General features: G+C 44.1%; 1 protein-coding gene across 1 annotated transcript in view; it reads left to right on the top strand.

Annotated features, from left to right (window-relative positions):
• Window positions 1-4,397: 4,397 nt before the first annotated feature.
• The window catches only part of LOC141133683 (uncharacterized), a 28,746-nt gene continuing 14,024 nt past the window's right edge, over window positions 4,398-19,119 (top strand). The window contains exons 1-2 of the mRNA XM_073623181.1: window positions 4,398-4,592; window positions 17,468-18,156. Coding sequence (XP_073479282.1) covers window positions 4,547-4,592; window positions 17,468-18,156 — 735 coding nt within the window. The 5' untranslated portion in view covers window positions 4,398-4,546. The remainder of the gene's footprint in view (window positions 4,593-17,467; window positions 18,157-19,119) is intronic.

Genomic DNA, 19,119 nt, shown 5'->3' on the forward strand with positions numbered 1-19,119 from the left:
TAAAAGGGGTGGGCAGAAGGGGCATCTGCCCGGGTGCAAACGAGCAAGGGGACAAACAATAGACGGAGGGTGGTACACCCAATCTATGATATTTATTTACAGTGTGGGAGGGGGGTGCAATTCTGGATCCTTGCCCTGGGCACTAGACGACCCTGTCCTGGTACTGGATGTAAGGGTGGGGGTGCTCTGGACATCTAGTCTTACAGATACAACCGGTCCTTTGAGGGCAATCATAATGCTGATGCGGCCCAGCATTAAACTGAGTTCGACACCCCTGATTTACAGCATGCCTGTATAGGGCTCAGTGGCCACTTGCCTTATGAGGTGGATTTGGTTGACCGATCCTTTCTCATGTCCTAAGCTGAAAGAGGCCTTCGTTTTTTTATACCACATTTTGATGTATTCTGTATACGTCTGTGGAAAAAAAGGAAGTTTACAAAAGAAAACCCAAAACAGTAAACCCAACTTCACCATACAAATTATGGAGTCCCATAAGAAATCTCCTCCAGGAGACCTCCTATTAGTCATCCAAGGCCCATTCTACCCCATTGTCCACTCTGTTGTGGTCCAGTACACCACTCCCTTCCATTTCCCCATCCCTCTTCCCCCAAGGGGGATGCATTCTTCATACTGACCCCTGTAGTCCACAAAGATAGCAGTGGGATATTTAATAGACCAAAAGGTATCAAAGTAAGTGTAGATCTTTGTTTGTAGATATGTCAATCATATGGTTTAGGCAATCTCTAACGGACTGGAGAACAGTTGAAGGGTCTGTTGGTGCCATCAGATCTTACATGCAACCAAATGTTCTTGCCAGGTGGGTCCAGTGATATATCTATTGGATGCTATGACTCAGGAGAGAGTTATACAAGAAGTCTCCTCCAGACCTCCTATTATTCCCCGTACACACGAATGGATTTTCCGACAACAAAACTGTGGATTTTTCTCTAAACTATGTTGGCTCAAACTTGTCTTGCATACACACGGTCACACAAATGTTGGCCCAAAATTACAAACGTGAGAATGCAGTGACGTACAAGACGTACGACGAGCAGAGAAAAAGGAAGTTCAATAGCCAGTGCGGCTCCTTCTGCTTGATTCTGAGCATGTGTGAACTTTTGTGCGACGGACTTGTGTACACACGAACGGACTTTCCGACAACAAGTTTTGTTAGCGGAAAATTTGAGAACCTGCTCTCAAACATTTGTTGGCGGAAATTCCGACAGCAAATGTTTGATGGAGCATACACACGGTCAGACTTTCCAAGAACAAGCTCACATCCAAAATTTGTTGTTGGAAAATCCGATCGTGTGTACGGAGCATTAGTCATCTAGGGCTCATTCTACTCCATTCTCCGCTTTGCTGAGGTCCAGTACTACACTCCCTTCCATTTACCTTCACTTCTCCCCCAAGGGTGGTTCATTCTTCCCACTGACCTCAGATAAGTGTTTTTAGCATTGGATACCTGAATTTTTTAATGGTTGAGAAAGGCCGGTCTTGATGTATAATATCGTTCTCTCATTTACCTGGAATCCTTTGTTATATTGTTGACAATGCGAGTTTGTTAGGCCCTGCAAACAAATAAAGTACTTGAAAAAGAAAAAGTGCGAACAGTTGATACAAGAGTGACGGTGCTCCAGGACGAGGTTAATCTTTAACGAAACTAGTAGGGTGGATGGCGTGCTGACGTCATCGCGTCTTACGAAGTCCTGGATGTGGAGGTGTTCATTTTTTTTGTATATTTTTATTTGTTCCTCCATGTATGGGGGATATTTTTAACAACAAAGCTTTGGATTCACACGATGTGGAGCAATCTTTATTATTTCTTCTGTAAAGGAAATTTGTAATTTCTGTATATAATTGTATTCTATTATGTACGTATTGCACACCGCCCTCACTGTGCACACGGCACTAATAATGTTTTCAGTACATGTTTGCATTCTTTCGAGTCCTGATTAGAATTAGCCTGCCTATGTTACGCCCCTTGTTACCATAAAAGTACAATTGTAATATTAATGTGATACCTACGTAATCATGTGCATAAAAATCTTCAATTGCATCATAATAAAGCAAAACAGTTATTTGTAAAGATGCGGAGTGTATCTTTTGTGTCTGTTCCCTACTGCAGTAGTTATTAATTTGGAACCACTGATCAATATGAGGATAGGAGTTGCCTAGCTATAAAATGTCCAGGTCACTTCTGAGTGGGACACTTCTGGAAGAGAGAGAGAGAGAGAGGGAGAGGGAGAGGGAGAGGGAGAGGGAGAGGGAGAGGGAGAGGGAGAGGGAGAGGGAGAGAGAGAGAGAGAGAGAGAGAGAGAGAGAGAGAGAGAGAGAGAGAGAGAGAGAGAGAGAGAGAGAGAGAGAGAGAGAGAGAGACCGCTGACCAGATCACAGTCTAAAGGCCCTGGCAGGGTAATCAGCCACAAGTGTCACTGACCTTCTACAGGTCTAGTGCATCTGGTAAGCAGGCACTTCTCACTTACGGTGGTGGTCACGTGGTGTCAAAAACTTAAAAGACTCAAGAGGATTAGAGCGTGCCTATGGAATAACAGCTTGGAATTGTGACTTTTCATCGTGTTTTTGCTACCTCTTTTTCCTCTATATAGGATTGCGGTTTTACTGGACATTTATGCCATACAATTTTGTGCAAACCCCTTTTTTTTTTAACAAGGAGGGTTTATAATACTGGACACTTTGATGCACATGTTGAGAGGTTTATGTTCAGCTATTTTGTGCCAATGATATGCGGGACTCTGTTTTAACCACTTGCTTACCGGGCACCTAAACCCCCCTCCTGCCCAGACCAATTTTCAGCTTTCAGCGCTGACGCACTTTGAATGACAATTGTGCGGTCATACAACACTGTACACAAATGAAATTTTTATATTTTTTTTCACACAAATAGAGCTTTCTTTTGGTGGCATTTAATTACAGGTGGGGTTTTTATTTTTTGCTAAACAAACAAAAAAAGATGGAAAGTTTTGAAAAAAAAAAATCATGTTTTATAGTTTGTTATAAAATTTAGCAAACAGGTAATTTTTCTCCTTCATTGCTATGCGCTGATTAGGCGGCACTGGTGGGCACTGATAGGCTACACTGGTGGGCACTGATAGGCACAGTTAAGGAAGCATTGATAGGCACAGATAAGGCAACACTGATGGGGACAGATAAGACGGCACTGATGGCCACTGATAAGATGGCACTGATGGGTGGCACTGACGGGCACTGATAGGTGTTACTGATAGGTACCACTGATAGATGGCACTGATGGGCACTGATAGGTGGCACTGATAGGTGACACTGATGGGCAGCACTGTTGATGAGGCACTGATTGGTGACACTGATAGGTGGCACTGTAGGCACTGATAGGTGGTACTGTGGGCACTGATGGGTGGCACTGTGGGCACTGGTAGGTGACGCTGGTGGGGCACTGGTAGGCGGCACTGTTGTGCACTGGCAGGTGGCACAGGTGGGCACAGATGACCTGGTGGCAGCTCTCCTTGATCAGGACCGATGTCCCTCTGGTGATCGGCTTTTTTTTTTATCCTCACGCTGTCAGCACGAGGAGAAAAAATAGCCGATTACCGGTGTTCTGCCGAGAAAGTTCCGCTCGGCGTATAAGTTCCCCCCTCTACTGCGCCTGCGCAGTAGGTATCGGCGGAAATAGCCGAAGCAGAACAGCTGAAAATCAGCTGTACACGGCGCCTGTAAGAGGGCCCTTGCGGGCTCGCTTCGCTCGCCACGCTTCGGGCACGGCCTCGCTGCCCTCGGCACTTTTAGATTCCCCCTCTAGGTCCACTTGGATGGTGGGGAAGGAACCTGGACCCAGAGCGCAGGCGCCGTGTACAGCTGATTGAAGCATTTGAGCTTCGGCTATCTCCGGCGGCTGAGAGTAGTATGTACTGCGCAGGCGTTGCGCCTGCGCAGTACAGGGGGGAACTTATCCGCCGAGGGAACATTCTCGGCAAGACACCGGCTCTGTTTACATCACATGATCAGCTGTCATTGGCTGACAGCTGATCACGTGGTAAGGGGTCAGGATTGACTCCGACTGTGATCAGCCTAGTCTCATAGACTCGCTGATCACAGAGCGCGCTGCGCGCACCCTGCAAGTGGCGTGCCGGCCGCTCGGGCACGGGAGGGCATCTATTGATGCCCTTCCAGCAAAGTAGGTCCGCGCTGTAGCCGTCATTCAGGTATAGCGCGGATCTGAAGAAGTTAATTTTATGTTGTTCTTGTGTATATCAGACATTAGAGTTGCTGCTGATCTTGATCTTTAATTTGTTATTTAGTAAGCGCGGTTTCTTCCCCCATATACGGTGAAGCTAAATGATTGCAGGTTTCATTTTGACGAATGACTCCTGTTAACCCTTATTGTTGTCCCGCTGCTTCCTCCTCTCACTTCCTCAAACTGATAGAAAAGGGACATTCAAGTTTGCTGAGCGGTCACATGAGCTTGGAGCCTCGTAGAAGAGATAACGGGACGGGGAAATAATCATCAGACTGGGGGAGAAACAGCTAATTACAGCACCCGACTCTAGACATGGATTATCTATGGAGATTTTTCATCATTTCTGTCCTCATAGCAGGTAAGGTCTCCGCCATTTTCCATCTTGACCTCCAATGGAGTCATTAGATCAGTGATTGTCCATTCTGCTGCTTATCCACCTAGAACAGGTCCCTTTTTCAGGATTTTCCTCACCTGCAATCCACTGGTCCTTTCTGATCCAGGAACAGATTAATTATCCTGTTATATAAAGAAAAACCTGCAAAGATGCCATGTTGTTTGAACTTGGGGAGATTGAATGTCCATTCAAAAGAGAAAGACCTTACCAGTCCTTTGAGGTGGTAGATGTATTCGTGTTTTTTTTTTTTGTTTGTTTGTTTTTTTCAGGCTTCTTTCCTCCCATTAACCTATGGCAGTGATGGCGAACCTTGGCACCCCAGATGTTTTGTAACTACATTTCCCATGATGCTCAACTACACTGCAGAGTGCATGAGCATCATGGGAAATGTAGTTCCAAAGCATCTGGGATGCCAAAGTTTGCCATCACCAGGCTTCTTTCCTCCCATTGACCTAGGGCAGTGATGGCGAACCTTGGCACCCCAGATGTTTTGGAACTACGTTTCCCATGATGCCCAACTACACTGCAGAGTGCATGAACATCATGGGAAATGTAGTTCCAAAGCATCTGGGGTGCCAAAGTTCGCCATCACTTACGTAGGGTGACAACGTTCTCTGTACTGTCTCCATGGAGGAGCAGCATTGTCACCCTAAGACAGAACAGGATCAGAGAACACACCCCCTTCTTTTTATTTTTATATCATAGGAGGAAATTGGGTTCTGTGGTCCATGGAGATAGCTGGGAACAATGTAACTGATAACAATGCAGCACAGGAAGTTATCAGCTTGCAAGATTTTTGGCAGATCGATTGGTATTTTTCGCACTTATTGAAACAGCTATAATAAAGTGCGTTCTGTTTCAATATTTTTATTGAGGTTTTCACAAAAGAGATTACAAACTTGATTATAAGGAACAAGTACAGTATAAAATATATACTAAATCTATGGATATCCAAATAATTTGCAAACATGTAGATACACCTACAGTGTACGTTCTTTTAAGTATAGATCTTTAGTGTTGTGAGAGTGAGAGCCTCTGTCTCGGTGACAATTAGTGTAAAATGGACACAGGACTCTCAAAAAGGCATTTTGAGAAGTTCCAGCAGAAGATTGGTGAGCAGAGAAAACTATGCTTTAAGCCTTCTCTGGATTTTGTAAGTCTGGATTGGGGCTGGAAACTTGAAGACTTCAAAGAGCATTGGGAGGGATGGAGTCTTCAGTCTTGCGTCCAGGCTTTCCAGAAGTTGGTTGCAGGTTGTGTGTGTGTCCAGGTGCACACACATATTATAAGGCAGATCTGAGTATAGCTCAGGAGAGTTGGTGTTGGAGCAGTTGCTGCAGCCAGGAGGGAGGTGTGCTACCGTTTGAGAACCCAGGCAATACCCTTGAGACGGCGCTCCATGTGGGAGAGGTTCCAGGTCAGTGGACTGAGAGAGTTGGGCCAGCTGAGAGAGTCGGGGAGACCATAGCTGAGACAACTGGAAGAGACAGTCCTGGGGACCAGAGGGGACCGTGAGTCTTGGAGGAGTGTGAAAGCCTGGAGTGTCCGGAGAACCCCTTCCTAGAGGACAGGAGTGGGCCTGCGCAGCTTTGTACTGTGACCAAGGCTGAGTGAGCCTTGAGAGCCAGGTGGCTTGGCATTTTTGTTTGTGTTGTAATTTTTGGGAGAACTACCCCTTGTGTGGGCAACCCATGCATGTATGAACTTTCATTTTTGTTACTTTCAATAAAAGTGGGCTACCACACCCATAAACTGAAGTTCCTTTTGGCTGTGAACTCACTGAAAATGCATCTACCACTGAGCTAGACATCCCCCCCAATATCACACTGTCTATAAAAATTATACTAGCCTCGTCTGTATGAGGTATCCCCAATTCTCGTTTAGAGCTTCAGATGTGACCTAAATATAATACATTGCATCTTCTATATACTGTTAGAGATAGAGCCTCTACTTTTTTGTAACTTAAAATTGACCTTCCGCTGGTGACTCTTTGTATGTTGTAGATGTACGTATTGTCCACTGTATGTATTAACAAAAGGGGTGAACATCTGCATATTGAGGATTCTACATCCCTCGGCTCCCTGAGACCAGAATTCATTCCGAAGAAGTAGTCACTGTTCAGGGGTTATAGGGAATAGGCCAGGCGACCCTCGTAAAACTACAGTAAAGACCAAGAAAAAAAAAAAAAAAAAAAAAAGTGGAAAGAGGGAAAGAAAGGAAAGGTTGAAAGAAAAGTAGGAAAGTAGAGAAGTATAACATGACCCCGTGCTCCAATTCCCACAATCCAGAAACAGCTCTAATCGGGTATAGATCTGGGATCTCCCATCAAATATTTGACCCATGGGTCCCAGACTTTCTCGAACATCCGCATTCTATCTTGTAAGATCGCTGTCATGTGCTCATTAGGCATAATCCAGGAAAGTTTGTGCTTTAGTTGCGCGGATGGCAAGGCAGGTGTTTTCCAGGATTTTGCAATGATAATTTTTGCTAATATAAATGTTATGAGATGTCTCTGGGATTTTGATGCTGTCTCCGCCTTACTGCCCAGCAGCGCCTGTCTCTGGGATTTGACTTGGGTGAGGGTGTAGATGAAATGATACACCCTAATCCAATAACGCCTTACCTTAGGGCACTGCCACCACAAATGGAACATGGTTCCTTCCTGTCTGCATTCGTGGAAACACAAAGGGGATGCTGCCTGCACATCAGTTGCCAGCCGGGCTGGAACCATGTGCCATCTCAGAAGCACTTTATAATTAGCTTCTATGATTGAAGTATTTATAAGCGACCTCGAGGCCCCTTGGGCTATAGTATGCCATTCATCTAGTTCAATAGTCTCGCGGAGGTCTGCCTCCCATTTTTTCATGTAGCACTGTTTAATAGAGGAATTAGTCAAGATAGTATACATTTCTGAAATATGTCCTCCGATTTTATCAAAATTCTAACACAGGTATTCCATTGGGGACATAGTTGCTATATCAGAATTTTGTGATATAGCGCTTAAAAAGTGCATTATCTGTGTGTATCGGAAGTATTCCGAGACCGGCATTTGATATTTCTCCATTAAAACCTTTCTTGTCAATATTCCCTTATGATCACATAGATCAGCTATACGTAGGAGTCCTTTGTTGGTCCACCAATCAAATGTTCTGGGGGTGAGGCCCGGGGTGAAATTCGCATTTCCAAGAATAGGGACCAGTAGGGTATGCTGGGATTTAAAGTTATAAGATTTTGTTAACCTATCCCAAATATTCAAGGAGGAGTAGAGTGCTGGGCATAGAATTGGGGGCTGTTCCTTATGTGATAACCAAAGGATATGGGATATCGGCCTTTCTCTGCATGCATAGGCCTCCACCTGCATCCATATAGGGTGGGACTGAGTAGAGTGAAACCTGGCTAATTGGGCCAACTGTGCTGCGTAATAGTATTTTTGCAAATCCGGGTTCCCCAAACCACCTTTCCTCTTAGGGGTAAATAGTGTACGCTTGTTCACATTAGGCCTCTTATCCCCCCAGATAAAAGATACAAGTTTATTCTGGAATGCCAACAGTTCAGATCGGACAATCGCTACTGGTAACGTACGAAATAAGTACAATATTTTCTGAAGAACATTCATCTTTACCAAATGCAGTCTGCCAAATCACGATGGTGGGTGAAGCAGCCATCTGGCTAAATCAGCTGTTAACCGTTAGAATAATGCAGGGTAATTTTTTAGAGTATAAAGCGCGTAATGTCGGAGTGACATTAATGTCCAAATATGGGAGGACCTCTGTGTGCCATATGAAATTATTAGATTGTTTAAGAGTTGAGAGCGTACTTTCCTTTAGAGAGATGTTCATGGCCTGTGCCTTGTCATGATCTATTTTAAGACCCGAGATTGCTGTAAATGGTTTGAGTATTGCATATAAGTTGGCTAGGGTGGTGACCGGCGACGAGACCATCTTCAAGATGTAGTCTGCAAAAAGGACACATTTATGTTCACAATTGCCACATATGATGCCTTGAATGTTAATGGAGGCGCTTATTTTTATGGCAAGCGGTTCTAGAGCTAAAATAAAAAGTAACGGGGACAGTGGGCAACCCTGGCGAGTTCCTCTTTGGATAAAAATGGGACTAGAGCAATATCCCTTTACCATTAAGGACCCCCGCCTGGTCTGGGTGGACATATTGTGCAAGAAACGAATTTAGTATAACTGCCAAGACTTTGGTCACAATTTTTAAATCAGTATATATCAATTTATTTGGACGATAATTTGTGCATAGCCTGTTGTCCTTTGCCAGTTTGGGGATAACTTAAGCTTTGTTCACCTGAACCAGAGACTTGTGCCTCGTCGAATTGCATTAAAAAATGTGCACAGATGTGGGGTCAAAATCTCTTGATATTTACGATAATATTGGCCTGTGAACCCATCTGGGTCCGGTGCTTTAGAGGGATTCAAACTTTTTATAGCCTGTCCTACTTCTGTTTCTGAAAATTCCATGTCATCCTGAGTGATCCCGAGTCAATGTGAGTAATGAAATGTCGCTAAAAAAGTAATCAGTTTTACCCTGGCTGACCTTCTCTGGATTACTATATAATGTGGAGTAAAATCTAGTAAAATCCTCTAAAATGGTTTCTGGATTTTGGGTTCGAACGACCGTTGTTTAGTCTGAATTTGGGTAAGGCCGACGTATAAGGATGAGGCACTATAACAAATTGCTTTCAATGGGATAATAGTTTAAAATGTATCAAATCCGAAACAATCTTTGCTAAGATTTACAATCGTACAATCTTGGCTTGGCAATCTTGGCTTTGCTAAGATTTACAATTGTACAATCTTGGCTTCGCTTCTTCTGACATTTCTTATATAACGGAGGGTGGGGCCCCCCGGTGACCCCTCCTCTGACGCACGGGGAATTCATGGGAGTACCCTGTGTGGATATTAAGGGGAACCCCCGCGCCAAAATAAAAAAAAATGGCGGGGGTAACCCCCGCCCCCCTCTGACAACACGGGGAAAGCCACAGGGAAGTCCACAGGGTGGCCCCGCCCTCCTTTGTATAAGAAATGTCAGAAGAAGCAAAGCGTCACACGGCTGAAGACTCCCACTGAGGCGGATCGTGCGGACGGAGCGGAGAAGAAGCCTGGAGGAAGATGCGGGACGAGAAGAGAGGAGGAAGAAGAAGATGGAAAAGAAGAAGATGAAGAAGAAGATAGAGGAAGAAGAACACCAAAAGAACACCAGAAGAAAGAAGATGGAAGAAGCCGAAAGAAGAAGAAATTAATAAAGGACTTGTCAAAAACCGTCTCTTGTGTTTTTTAACCTTTTTGACACTTTTTTTGTGAAATGGAAGGGGTACATTTGTACCCCATTACCAATTCACACGGGGGGGCGGGATCTGGGGGTCCCCTTGTTAAAGGGGGCTTCCAGATTCCGATAAGCCCCCCACCTGCAGACCCCCACAACCACTGGCCAAGGGTTGTGGGGATGGGATCAACGTGGGGACAAGGTGCTTTGGGGGGCTACCTCAAAGCACCCTCCCAATGTTGAGGGCATTTGGCCTGGTACGGTTCAGGAGGGGGGCGCTCTCTCCTCCCCCCTCTTTTCCTGCGGTCTGCCAGGTTGCGTGCTCGGATAAGGGTCTAGTATGGATTTTGAGGGGGACCCCCACGCCATTTTTTTTTTATTTTGGCGTGGGGTTCCCCTTAATATCCAAACCAGACCTGATGGGCCTGGTATGGAATTTAGGGGGACCCCCACTCATTTTTTTTATTTTATTTTGGTTCGGGGTTCCCCTGTGGGGAAATCCCATGCAGTTTTTATCAATGAATTTTTATGTGTATTGTTGGACAGACAATTCATTAATAGCCGCAAGTAGTTTTAAATAACTTTTTTTCCTTTGAAATGTAATTTTGCTGTCAGACTGTTCTAAACACAGGAAACATGCGCCCCTTTACAGGCATACTATAGACCCCATGGTACGAAAATTAAAGGAATATTACACTTTTATTGTTTCACTTTAAGCATTATTAAAATCACTGCTCCCGAAAAAACGTCCGTTTGTAAAAATTCTTTTTGCATTGATACATGTCCCCTGGGGCAGGACCCAGGTCCCCAAACACTTTTTATGACAATTACTTGCATATAAGCCTTTAAAATTTGCACTTTTGATTATTCATGTTCATGTCCCATAGACTTTAACGTTGTTCGCGTGTTCGAACAAATTTTTTGCCTGTTCGCAAGTTCTGCTGCGAACCAAACCGGGGGGTGTTTAGCTCATCCCTAATAATTTCTGACCAGACTTCTCTAGACTGTAGTTGGGTTAGCAGGGTCCCACTATTTTCTGCCAAGTCTGAGCTGATGGTGCCACTGGACATCTTCTGATTGTAAAGGGTACCTTTACATTTGCTTTCATTTCATTTAATTTCCTTTTTATCATTTGCTCCACTAAGTTTCTCAGTTTCTCTGGACAACCACTGTGTTTTTGGTCCTCGGCGTTGCCTGTTTCTTAATGCTTCTGCAGAACAAGCTTGAATGGCAAATCTGGAAATACCTGTTTTCCTTAAAGTTTCTGCCTGTGAGAGAGCTTGATGATTTAGCTGACATTGCTTAATATATGGGTGTGGGGAGGTGCAGCGTGGTGTGGCGGCATTAAACACTCAGAGACCAGATGCAGTCACAAAACTGAATTGTGGTTAAAGTTCAAACAACTACCCAGGAGAAGGTAAACCGACCGGGTGCCCTCACAAGATGTTGCCGAAGACAGTCTAGCAGCAGATCTCGGATGCTTTGACAGCGTCTGTCTTGAGGAGATAGAATGTGGCCTGGTCAGTCTGTGCCCAAAAGGGGAGGCTCCCAGAAAGGTTAGCGTGTCCCTGCTCTTTCCCTACTCATCTGGAACCTCTCCTTGCCGCTAATACTGTCACTGTCAGATGGGTAACCTGTCCCTACACTGCCCACATGAGAAATGAAAGCCAAACCCAGAAGTCAGGGCCTTAAATAAGCTCTGCCTGACCGTAATTGATTTGATAAAGGACCACGCCCATAACGCATTGTCATGACTACAACCTGCTGACAGCTTTCCATCTGCTCTACCACCTTATCTGCGTTCCATCTCAAGCCTCATTGTGGTGAGTGGGTCCAACAATGCTTTGTGTTGGTGAGGTCACATCCAGCATGCCACCTGGCCACAGCAGCTGCACCATACGGCGGTTTGGAGTTGTCTGTCTGGTCCATTGGGGGCCTCTCCACATCACTGTGTCTAAAACGCTGGCAACAAAAGTGAGTACACTACTAAATGAAAATGTCCAAATTGGGCCCAAAGTGTCAATATTTTGTGTGGCCACCATTATTTTCCAGCACTGCCTTAACCCTCTTGGGCATGGAGTTCCCCAGAGCTTCACAGGTTGGTGTCCTCTTCCATTCCTCCATGAAGACATCACAGAGCTGGTGGATGTTAGAGACCTTGTGCTCCTCCACCTTTCGTTTGAGGATGCCCCACAGATGCTCAATAGGGTTTAGGTCTGGAGACATGCTTGGCCAGTCCATAACCTTTACCCTCAGTTTCTTTAGCAAGGCAGTGGTCATCTTGGAGGTGTGTTTGTAGCTCAGTTTCAGGGTCTTGGCAATCTTCTTATAGCCTAGGCCATCTTTATGTAGATCAACAATTCTTTTATTCAGATCCTCAGAGAGTTCTTTGCCATGAGTTGCCATTTTGAACTTCCAGTGACCAGTATGAGAGAGTGAGAGCGATAACACCAAATTTAACACACCTGCTCCCTATTCACACCTGAGACCTTGTAACACTAATGAGTCACATGACACCGGGAAGGGAAAATGGCTAAAGGGCCCAGTTTGGACATTTTCACGTAGGGGTGTACTAACTTTTGTTGCCAGCAGTTTAGACATTAATGGCTGTGTGATGAGTTATTTTGAGGGGACAGCAAATTTACACTGTACACTCACTACTTTACATTGTAGCATAGTGTAATTTCTTTAGTGTTGTCACATGAAAAGATATAATAAAATATTTACAAAACTCTGAGGGGTGTACTCACTTTTGTGAGATACTGTATCATGTTTGTTTTTTTCCCATTCATTAAAGTACTTTTTTCCAAAAACCGCTGCTAAAAAATATATATATATATATATATATATACCGTATATATATATATATATATATATATATATATATATATATATATATATATATAAATAATGTGTTTGAGGGTTCTAAGTAATTTTCTAGCAAAAATTACAGATTTTTACTTGTAAACAACAAATGTCAGAAAAAGGCCGGGTCCTTAGGGATTGCAAAAGACACCGGGAAGACTCCTGATTAGGGATGGGCTGACCGGACCCGAACGTCAAAAATCAAAAGTGCCCATTTTGAAGGCTTATATGCAAGTAATTGGGCATACGATGGTTATAGGGGTCCAGGCCCTGCCCTGGGGGACATGGATCAATAAAAAAAAGTTTGTGAAAAACGTTATTTTTAAATGAGCAGTGATTTTTTTTTTTTTTTTTAAAGTGAAAGCCTAAAAATGAAAAATTCCTTCCAATATAGTGCCTGGGGGGTCCCCTTAGTGTACTTGTAAAGTGGCAGATCTGTACCATGTCTAGGATGAGGATGAAGAAGGTTTAGTAAGCCAGTCCACCACCTCCTCTGCATGCTGTGGCTGGATAGCACAGGCAAACTTACTAAACAGAGGAAATGATGCTCTGCCTGAGGTCTGACCGCTACGTCCACCTTTGCCTGTGGACACATTTGTTGCTGGCCCCCTTACAATACCAAAGGAATGTCTGCCTCTCCTTGTTGTCCTCCCAGACATTATTGGGAGGGAGGGGCGGCGCATATAAGCAAATGTAAAGAAGAAGTTGAAATCTGTATGTAGATGCACTTTAATCAATGTAAAGAGGTGTTTGGTGCACTTTAATTTGAGTACTCAAGCTACACAGACACACTCCATGGAAGCACTATAATATACTGCAATATAATGCGCAAAACGTACAGTGACACACAGAACTATATGGCGTTAAACTGGCAGTAACGCACACAAAAGTAAATGGCGTTAAACTGGCTGTAACGCACAAAACTATATAGTGTTAAACTGGCAGTAATGCACACAAAACTACATGGTGTTAAACTGGCAGTAACGCACACAGAACTATATGGCATTAAACTGGCAGTACGCACACAGAACTATATGGCTTTAAACTGGCAGTATGCACACAGAATTATATGGCGTTAAACTGGCAGTAATGCACTCAAAACTATATGGCGTTAAACTGGCAGTAACACCCAAAACTATATGGCATTAAACTAGCATTAATGCACACAGAACTATATGGCGTTAAACTGGCAGTAACACACACAAAACTATATGGTGTTAAACTGGCAGTAACGCACACAGAACTATATGGTGTTAAACTGGCAGTAACGCACAAAACTATATGGCGTTAAACTGGCAGTACGCACACAGAACTATATGGAGTTAAACTGGCAGTAACACACCCAAAACTATATTCATGTTCACCCATCCCTACTCCTGATTTGCTTTGCACGGGATTTGCCCCATCAGGTAACAACTGCCTACAAGACAAGTACATCTTCCCTTGTTAAGTGATAGGACACAGCTGCCTGTAATCACTTGCACTATCCCCGTGGTTTATTGCAGAAGTGTGAAAGTTTGTACCTGGGCCACCTAGACATTTAGCAGACCCCAGCTTCTGCCTAGGATTGCCTTGTGGGTGATCCAGCTTTGATACCCTCCCAAATTACATACCGGGGGAAAAAAAGATTCCCTGGATCCTAAAAGTGTTCTATCTTTTTTTTTTTAATCAAGTAATTTTTTTATTCGTATAAAAAGACAAGAAACAAATATACATTTTTACAACCAAATGTCCTATATTTGGTTGTATAACTTTAATCTAAAAAATCAAAAAAATGGAAATTCCCTAGAATTTTTAGTCTGGCAGACAGTATGGCGATGGCTCCCCTTGTCTGAGATTATGGGCAGGAATCAACCTTGGATAAGCAGAAGTAGCTGTCAGCAGTTAGCCAATCCTGATAAACACAGTTTCCTTTATTTTCCCTGCAAATAAAAAACCTCAATAGTTGTCATGTTATGGAGTGCACTATAGCAATGAGGACCACATTCAACATGACAGCTTGGTTTATTATTACTTCCCTTTGGCTGTCGTGCACCTGTAGACATTAATGTTGCTGTGGAGGCCTGTTGTAGGCAGATAGTGGTTGCTGCTGTGTCAGTGGGAAGTTGAGGGTTAACTGTAGTTCCTGGATTTTTCTTGGTGGTTTTTTGCTGAGTCCGACCCTACGGTCCTGTGTGATATAAAAGGGATGGAGAGCCGGGCCTGGGAAGGCGGGGGGAATGTAGGGTTGCCACCTGTCCAGGATTCACCCGGAAAGTTTGGGTTTGGAATCATGGGTCCGGGTTTCCGACCGCCTGAAACCCGGACACATTATTTAGACTGGACTATGGTTTCTCAGCAGGGTTGCTGGCTGCAGTTGTCCTAAACTGGGAGTGTCTGTTACACTCTCTTTCACACTGCCTAAGGCCAACACTAACAATCCCCCCCACATACAGATGGGAGAGGAGAGAGGGCTCGATCTGTACCTCTTCCTCCCGCCCCTACCCCTCTGTGTCTGTCCACACTCCAATCTCCAGCGCTGTGCCTCAGAAAAGGAAAGTGGGGGCCTGGAAATTTGAAGTTCAGCAGCCTCAGATACATCTGGATGAGAGGTGCTGACTGCCAAGGGGTGAGTGAGCTCACCATCCATCCCTGTCTGTGACTGAAGTCTCCCCCTTCTCTCTCCTGTCTCTGAGTGAATACACTAAGGTAAATCAGGGTTCTCAGAGCACCCTTTATATCACAGTTCCCCTTTACACCAGAGGCCACAGTGTTGCCCCTAACATCAGAGTCTTCTCCGTACATCAGAGTTCTCAGTGTTCCCCCCTTAAATGAGGGTTCCTAGAGCATGCCTTTTGTCAGAGTCCCCAGAATTCTCCCTTACATCAGAGTCTGCAGAGTCCCACCTTACAGTGTAAGAGAACTCTGCGAGTTCAGATGTAAAAGGGGAACTCTGTGGACTCTGATGTAAAAGGGGAGCTCTGTGGACTCTGATGTAAAGGGGGACTCTTGTGATTAACTTCATATGATGAGAAATATTAGTTAATAGCAAAATATATGTATAGTATATACTATAAAAAAAAAAATTGCCGTGCGCCGCTAAAGTGTTCGGGTTTGACTTGAAGAAAAGGTGACAATCGCATTTTCGGATAGGAACTTTTCCCGACCAAAAATTGAGAACATGCTCTCCAAACATTACTTCACTAGATGAGGGATTTCTCTAAAAGAGGGGCCGACACCTGATTAACTTTCCCATTACCATATTACGTTGGCAACAGATCCACCTAGTGGCAGGCAAACTAACTGCTCATGCCAACATGCTTGTAGCTGCTGGTGGGTTTACCATGGTTGTGGCTGTGTATGCCCTCCTTTTTGCAATTTTCCATCCTTGTGGTCCCTCTTGGAGCTTCAGTTGTCATGGTGGACCAGCTGAGAGCCAGCAATGTGTGTTATTGGTCCATCATAGACATCAGAAACAGATGGCCCCTGCCCCCCACCTATAACTGGCCTTCACAGCAAGGAGCACATGGAAAGGCAACACGTGAAAGACAAAACCAGAGAACATTCCCAGCCCAACTCACCAACCAGTCTGCTTACTAACGGAATTAACCTGTCCAACAGTATGCGTTAACAACAGGGGTTTAGTTAGCATACATTTGCAAACGCATGCGTAAACCTGCAAGGCCCCTTCACGGCACCCTGTATTACTTGCAGTCCTTACCCTTCTAACTTTATGAGAGTCTCCACAGTGGGAGCACATGCCTTCTATTAGTTAGATATGGGGCAGGTGGGCCTGGAGGTAGCCCAATCCTCCTTCAGGCTCGATTCACACCTATGCATGTTGCTTTTGAGCGTTTTTGGAGGTTTTTTTTTCATGCTTGCCACGTTTTTGAGCCGTGTTTTTGCCGCGTTTTTGCGTCGTTTTTGCCGCGTTTTTGCCGCGATTTGCGTTTTGCGTTTTTTTTTTTTTTTCATTTTTTTTTACAGTCTTAAAAAAAAATTACAAAAAAAAAAAAAAATAAAAAAAAAACAAAAAAACGGCAAAAACGCACCAAAAACGCATCAAAAACGCATCAAAAACGCTGCAAAAACGCAGCACTTGCGTTTTTGATGCTTGTCCATTGAAAACCATTACATGCAAAACGCTGCTTTTTGCATGAAAAAAAGTCCCCGACCCTTTCCAAAAACGCTGAGATACAAAAAAGCATTGATGTGAACATGTTCCATAGGAACCCATGTTAAAAAATTCCCGTGCATTTCTGCAAAATGCAAAATGCATCAAAAAACGCGCTAGTGTGAATGGGGCCTAAAGGATGGGTCCATCATAGACATCAGACTCCAAGCTTTTCTTGCTTCTGGGTTGATCTTTTCAGATTTGTACCATGCCAGCGCTGGGCTCCATTACAGCCATTTCTGGAAGATTTTAAGATCTTTTCTTCTTACTTTACTGTCAGATGGTTGTGATGTGAATGGACCATTTTAATTACAGTTCTGTCACTATTTGCACATGCAGTTTCTGCAGTCTCTTGTTCTTCACAAAGGGAAAATGTCTTAACAATTTAACAATTTGGGTGATAACTTGTCTACGTTCATTATGCATGAAAAGCGATCTACAGTATTGAATGTTTGTATATTCAGCAAAAACCTAATCTGCCATGGCTGTCGTTGTGATGTCACTCAACTGTCTTCATTTTGTGTTTTTATTACAGAGTGCTTCGGTGACAATCAAGCTGTCAGACCAACATCGGCTACTATGCAGATTACAACAACTCCACAGTGTGTCAATTGTCCGAAAAAGACTACTACACGCCATACAACAACACATTCCACACTACTTACAAGCCACACTACAACTGCCCCAACAACGGCCCATACCAGTCATACAACTGAACCACCCACAACGGCCCATACCAATCATACAACTGAACCACCCACAACGGCCCATACCAATCATACAACTGAACCACCCACAACGGCCCATGCCAATCATACAACTGAACCACCCACAACGGCACATACCAACCATACATCTACAGCAGATCCAACCACACATACTAACCATACAACTACCCCACACACATCAGCACACACCAATCACACCACTGCTCCACACACATCAGCACACACCAATCACACCACTGCTCCACACACATCGGCACACACCAATCACACCACTGCTCCACACACATCGGCACACACCAATCATACAACTCAAGCATCCACGACTTCACCTAGAAAGCACACTTCTACACCACATACTAACCAAACTACTCCCCCTCATACCACACCTTCCCCTCTACCGCCTCCCACAGAGTATTTTGTGAATGGTACGTCAGAAGTTTGTCTAAGGATAAAGGCGGTCTTCATGTTGAAATTGAACAACACTAAGTTTCCAAATGTAAGTTACTGCTCATAGCTGAGTAATTTAGCAGAAATTCTTGGCACAATCTAGAAGGTGATCTCGTAGAGTACAATATTTGGGGAACAGTATTACCAAGAACTGAGGAAAAATTTTGGGGGTGTTCATTCCATATGATTGCGCAATGAGCAAACAATATTGCCAGGCAGCAGGGAAATCAAACTGTGGGGTGCAAAACCAGAGGGGTCACCAGCAGGAGGAAGGAAGTCCCCATTCCTCTATATAGATCTTTATACCACTAGAGGGGTCACCATCTGGAGGCAGGAGGTCCCGATTCCTCTATATACAGTGGGACAAAAAAGTATTTAGTCAGCCACCAATTGTGCAAGTTCTCCCACTTAAAAAGATGAGAGAGGCCTGTAATTGTCATCATAGGTATACCTCAACCTGTAATTGTCATCATAGGTATACCTCAACCTATGATGACAATTACAGGCCTCTCTCATCTTTTTAAGTGGGAGAACTTGCACAATTGGTGGCTGACTAAATACTTTTTTGCCCCACTGTACCTTTATATCACTACAGGGGTCACCATCAGGAGGTCCCAATTCCTCTATATAGATCTTTATATCACTAGAGGGGTCACCAGCAGGAGGAAGGAGGTCCTGATTCCTCTATATAGATCTTTATATCACTAGAGGGGTCACCAGCAGAAAGAAGGAGGTCCTGATTCTGGAAGGAGGTCCCAATTCCTCTAGATCTTTATATCACCAGAGGGATCACCGGCAGGAGGAAGAAGGTCCCATTTCCTCTATATAGATCCTTATATCACTAGAGGGGTCACCAGCAGGAGGAAGCAGGTCATAATTCCTCTATATAGATCTTTATATCACTAGAGGGGTCATCGGCAGCAGGAATGAGGTCCTGATTTCTCTATATAGATCTTTATATCACTAGAGGGGTCATCGGCAGCAGGAATGAGGTCCTGATTTCTCTATATAA

Source organism: Aquarana catesbeiana, linkage group LG03 (assembly GCF_042186555.1).
Source record: "Aquarana catesbeiana isolate 2022-GZ linkage group LG03, ASM4218655v1, whole genome shotgun sequence".
NCBI classification, from domain to species: domain Eukaryota; kingdom Metazoa; phylum Chordata; class Amphibia; order Anura; family Ranidae; genus Aquarana; species Aquarana catesbeiana.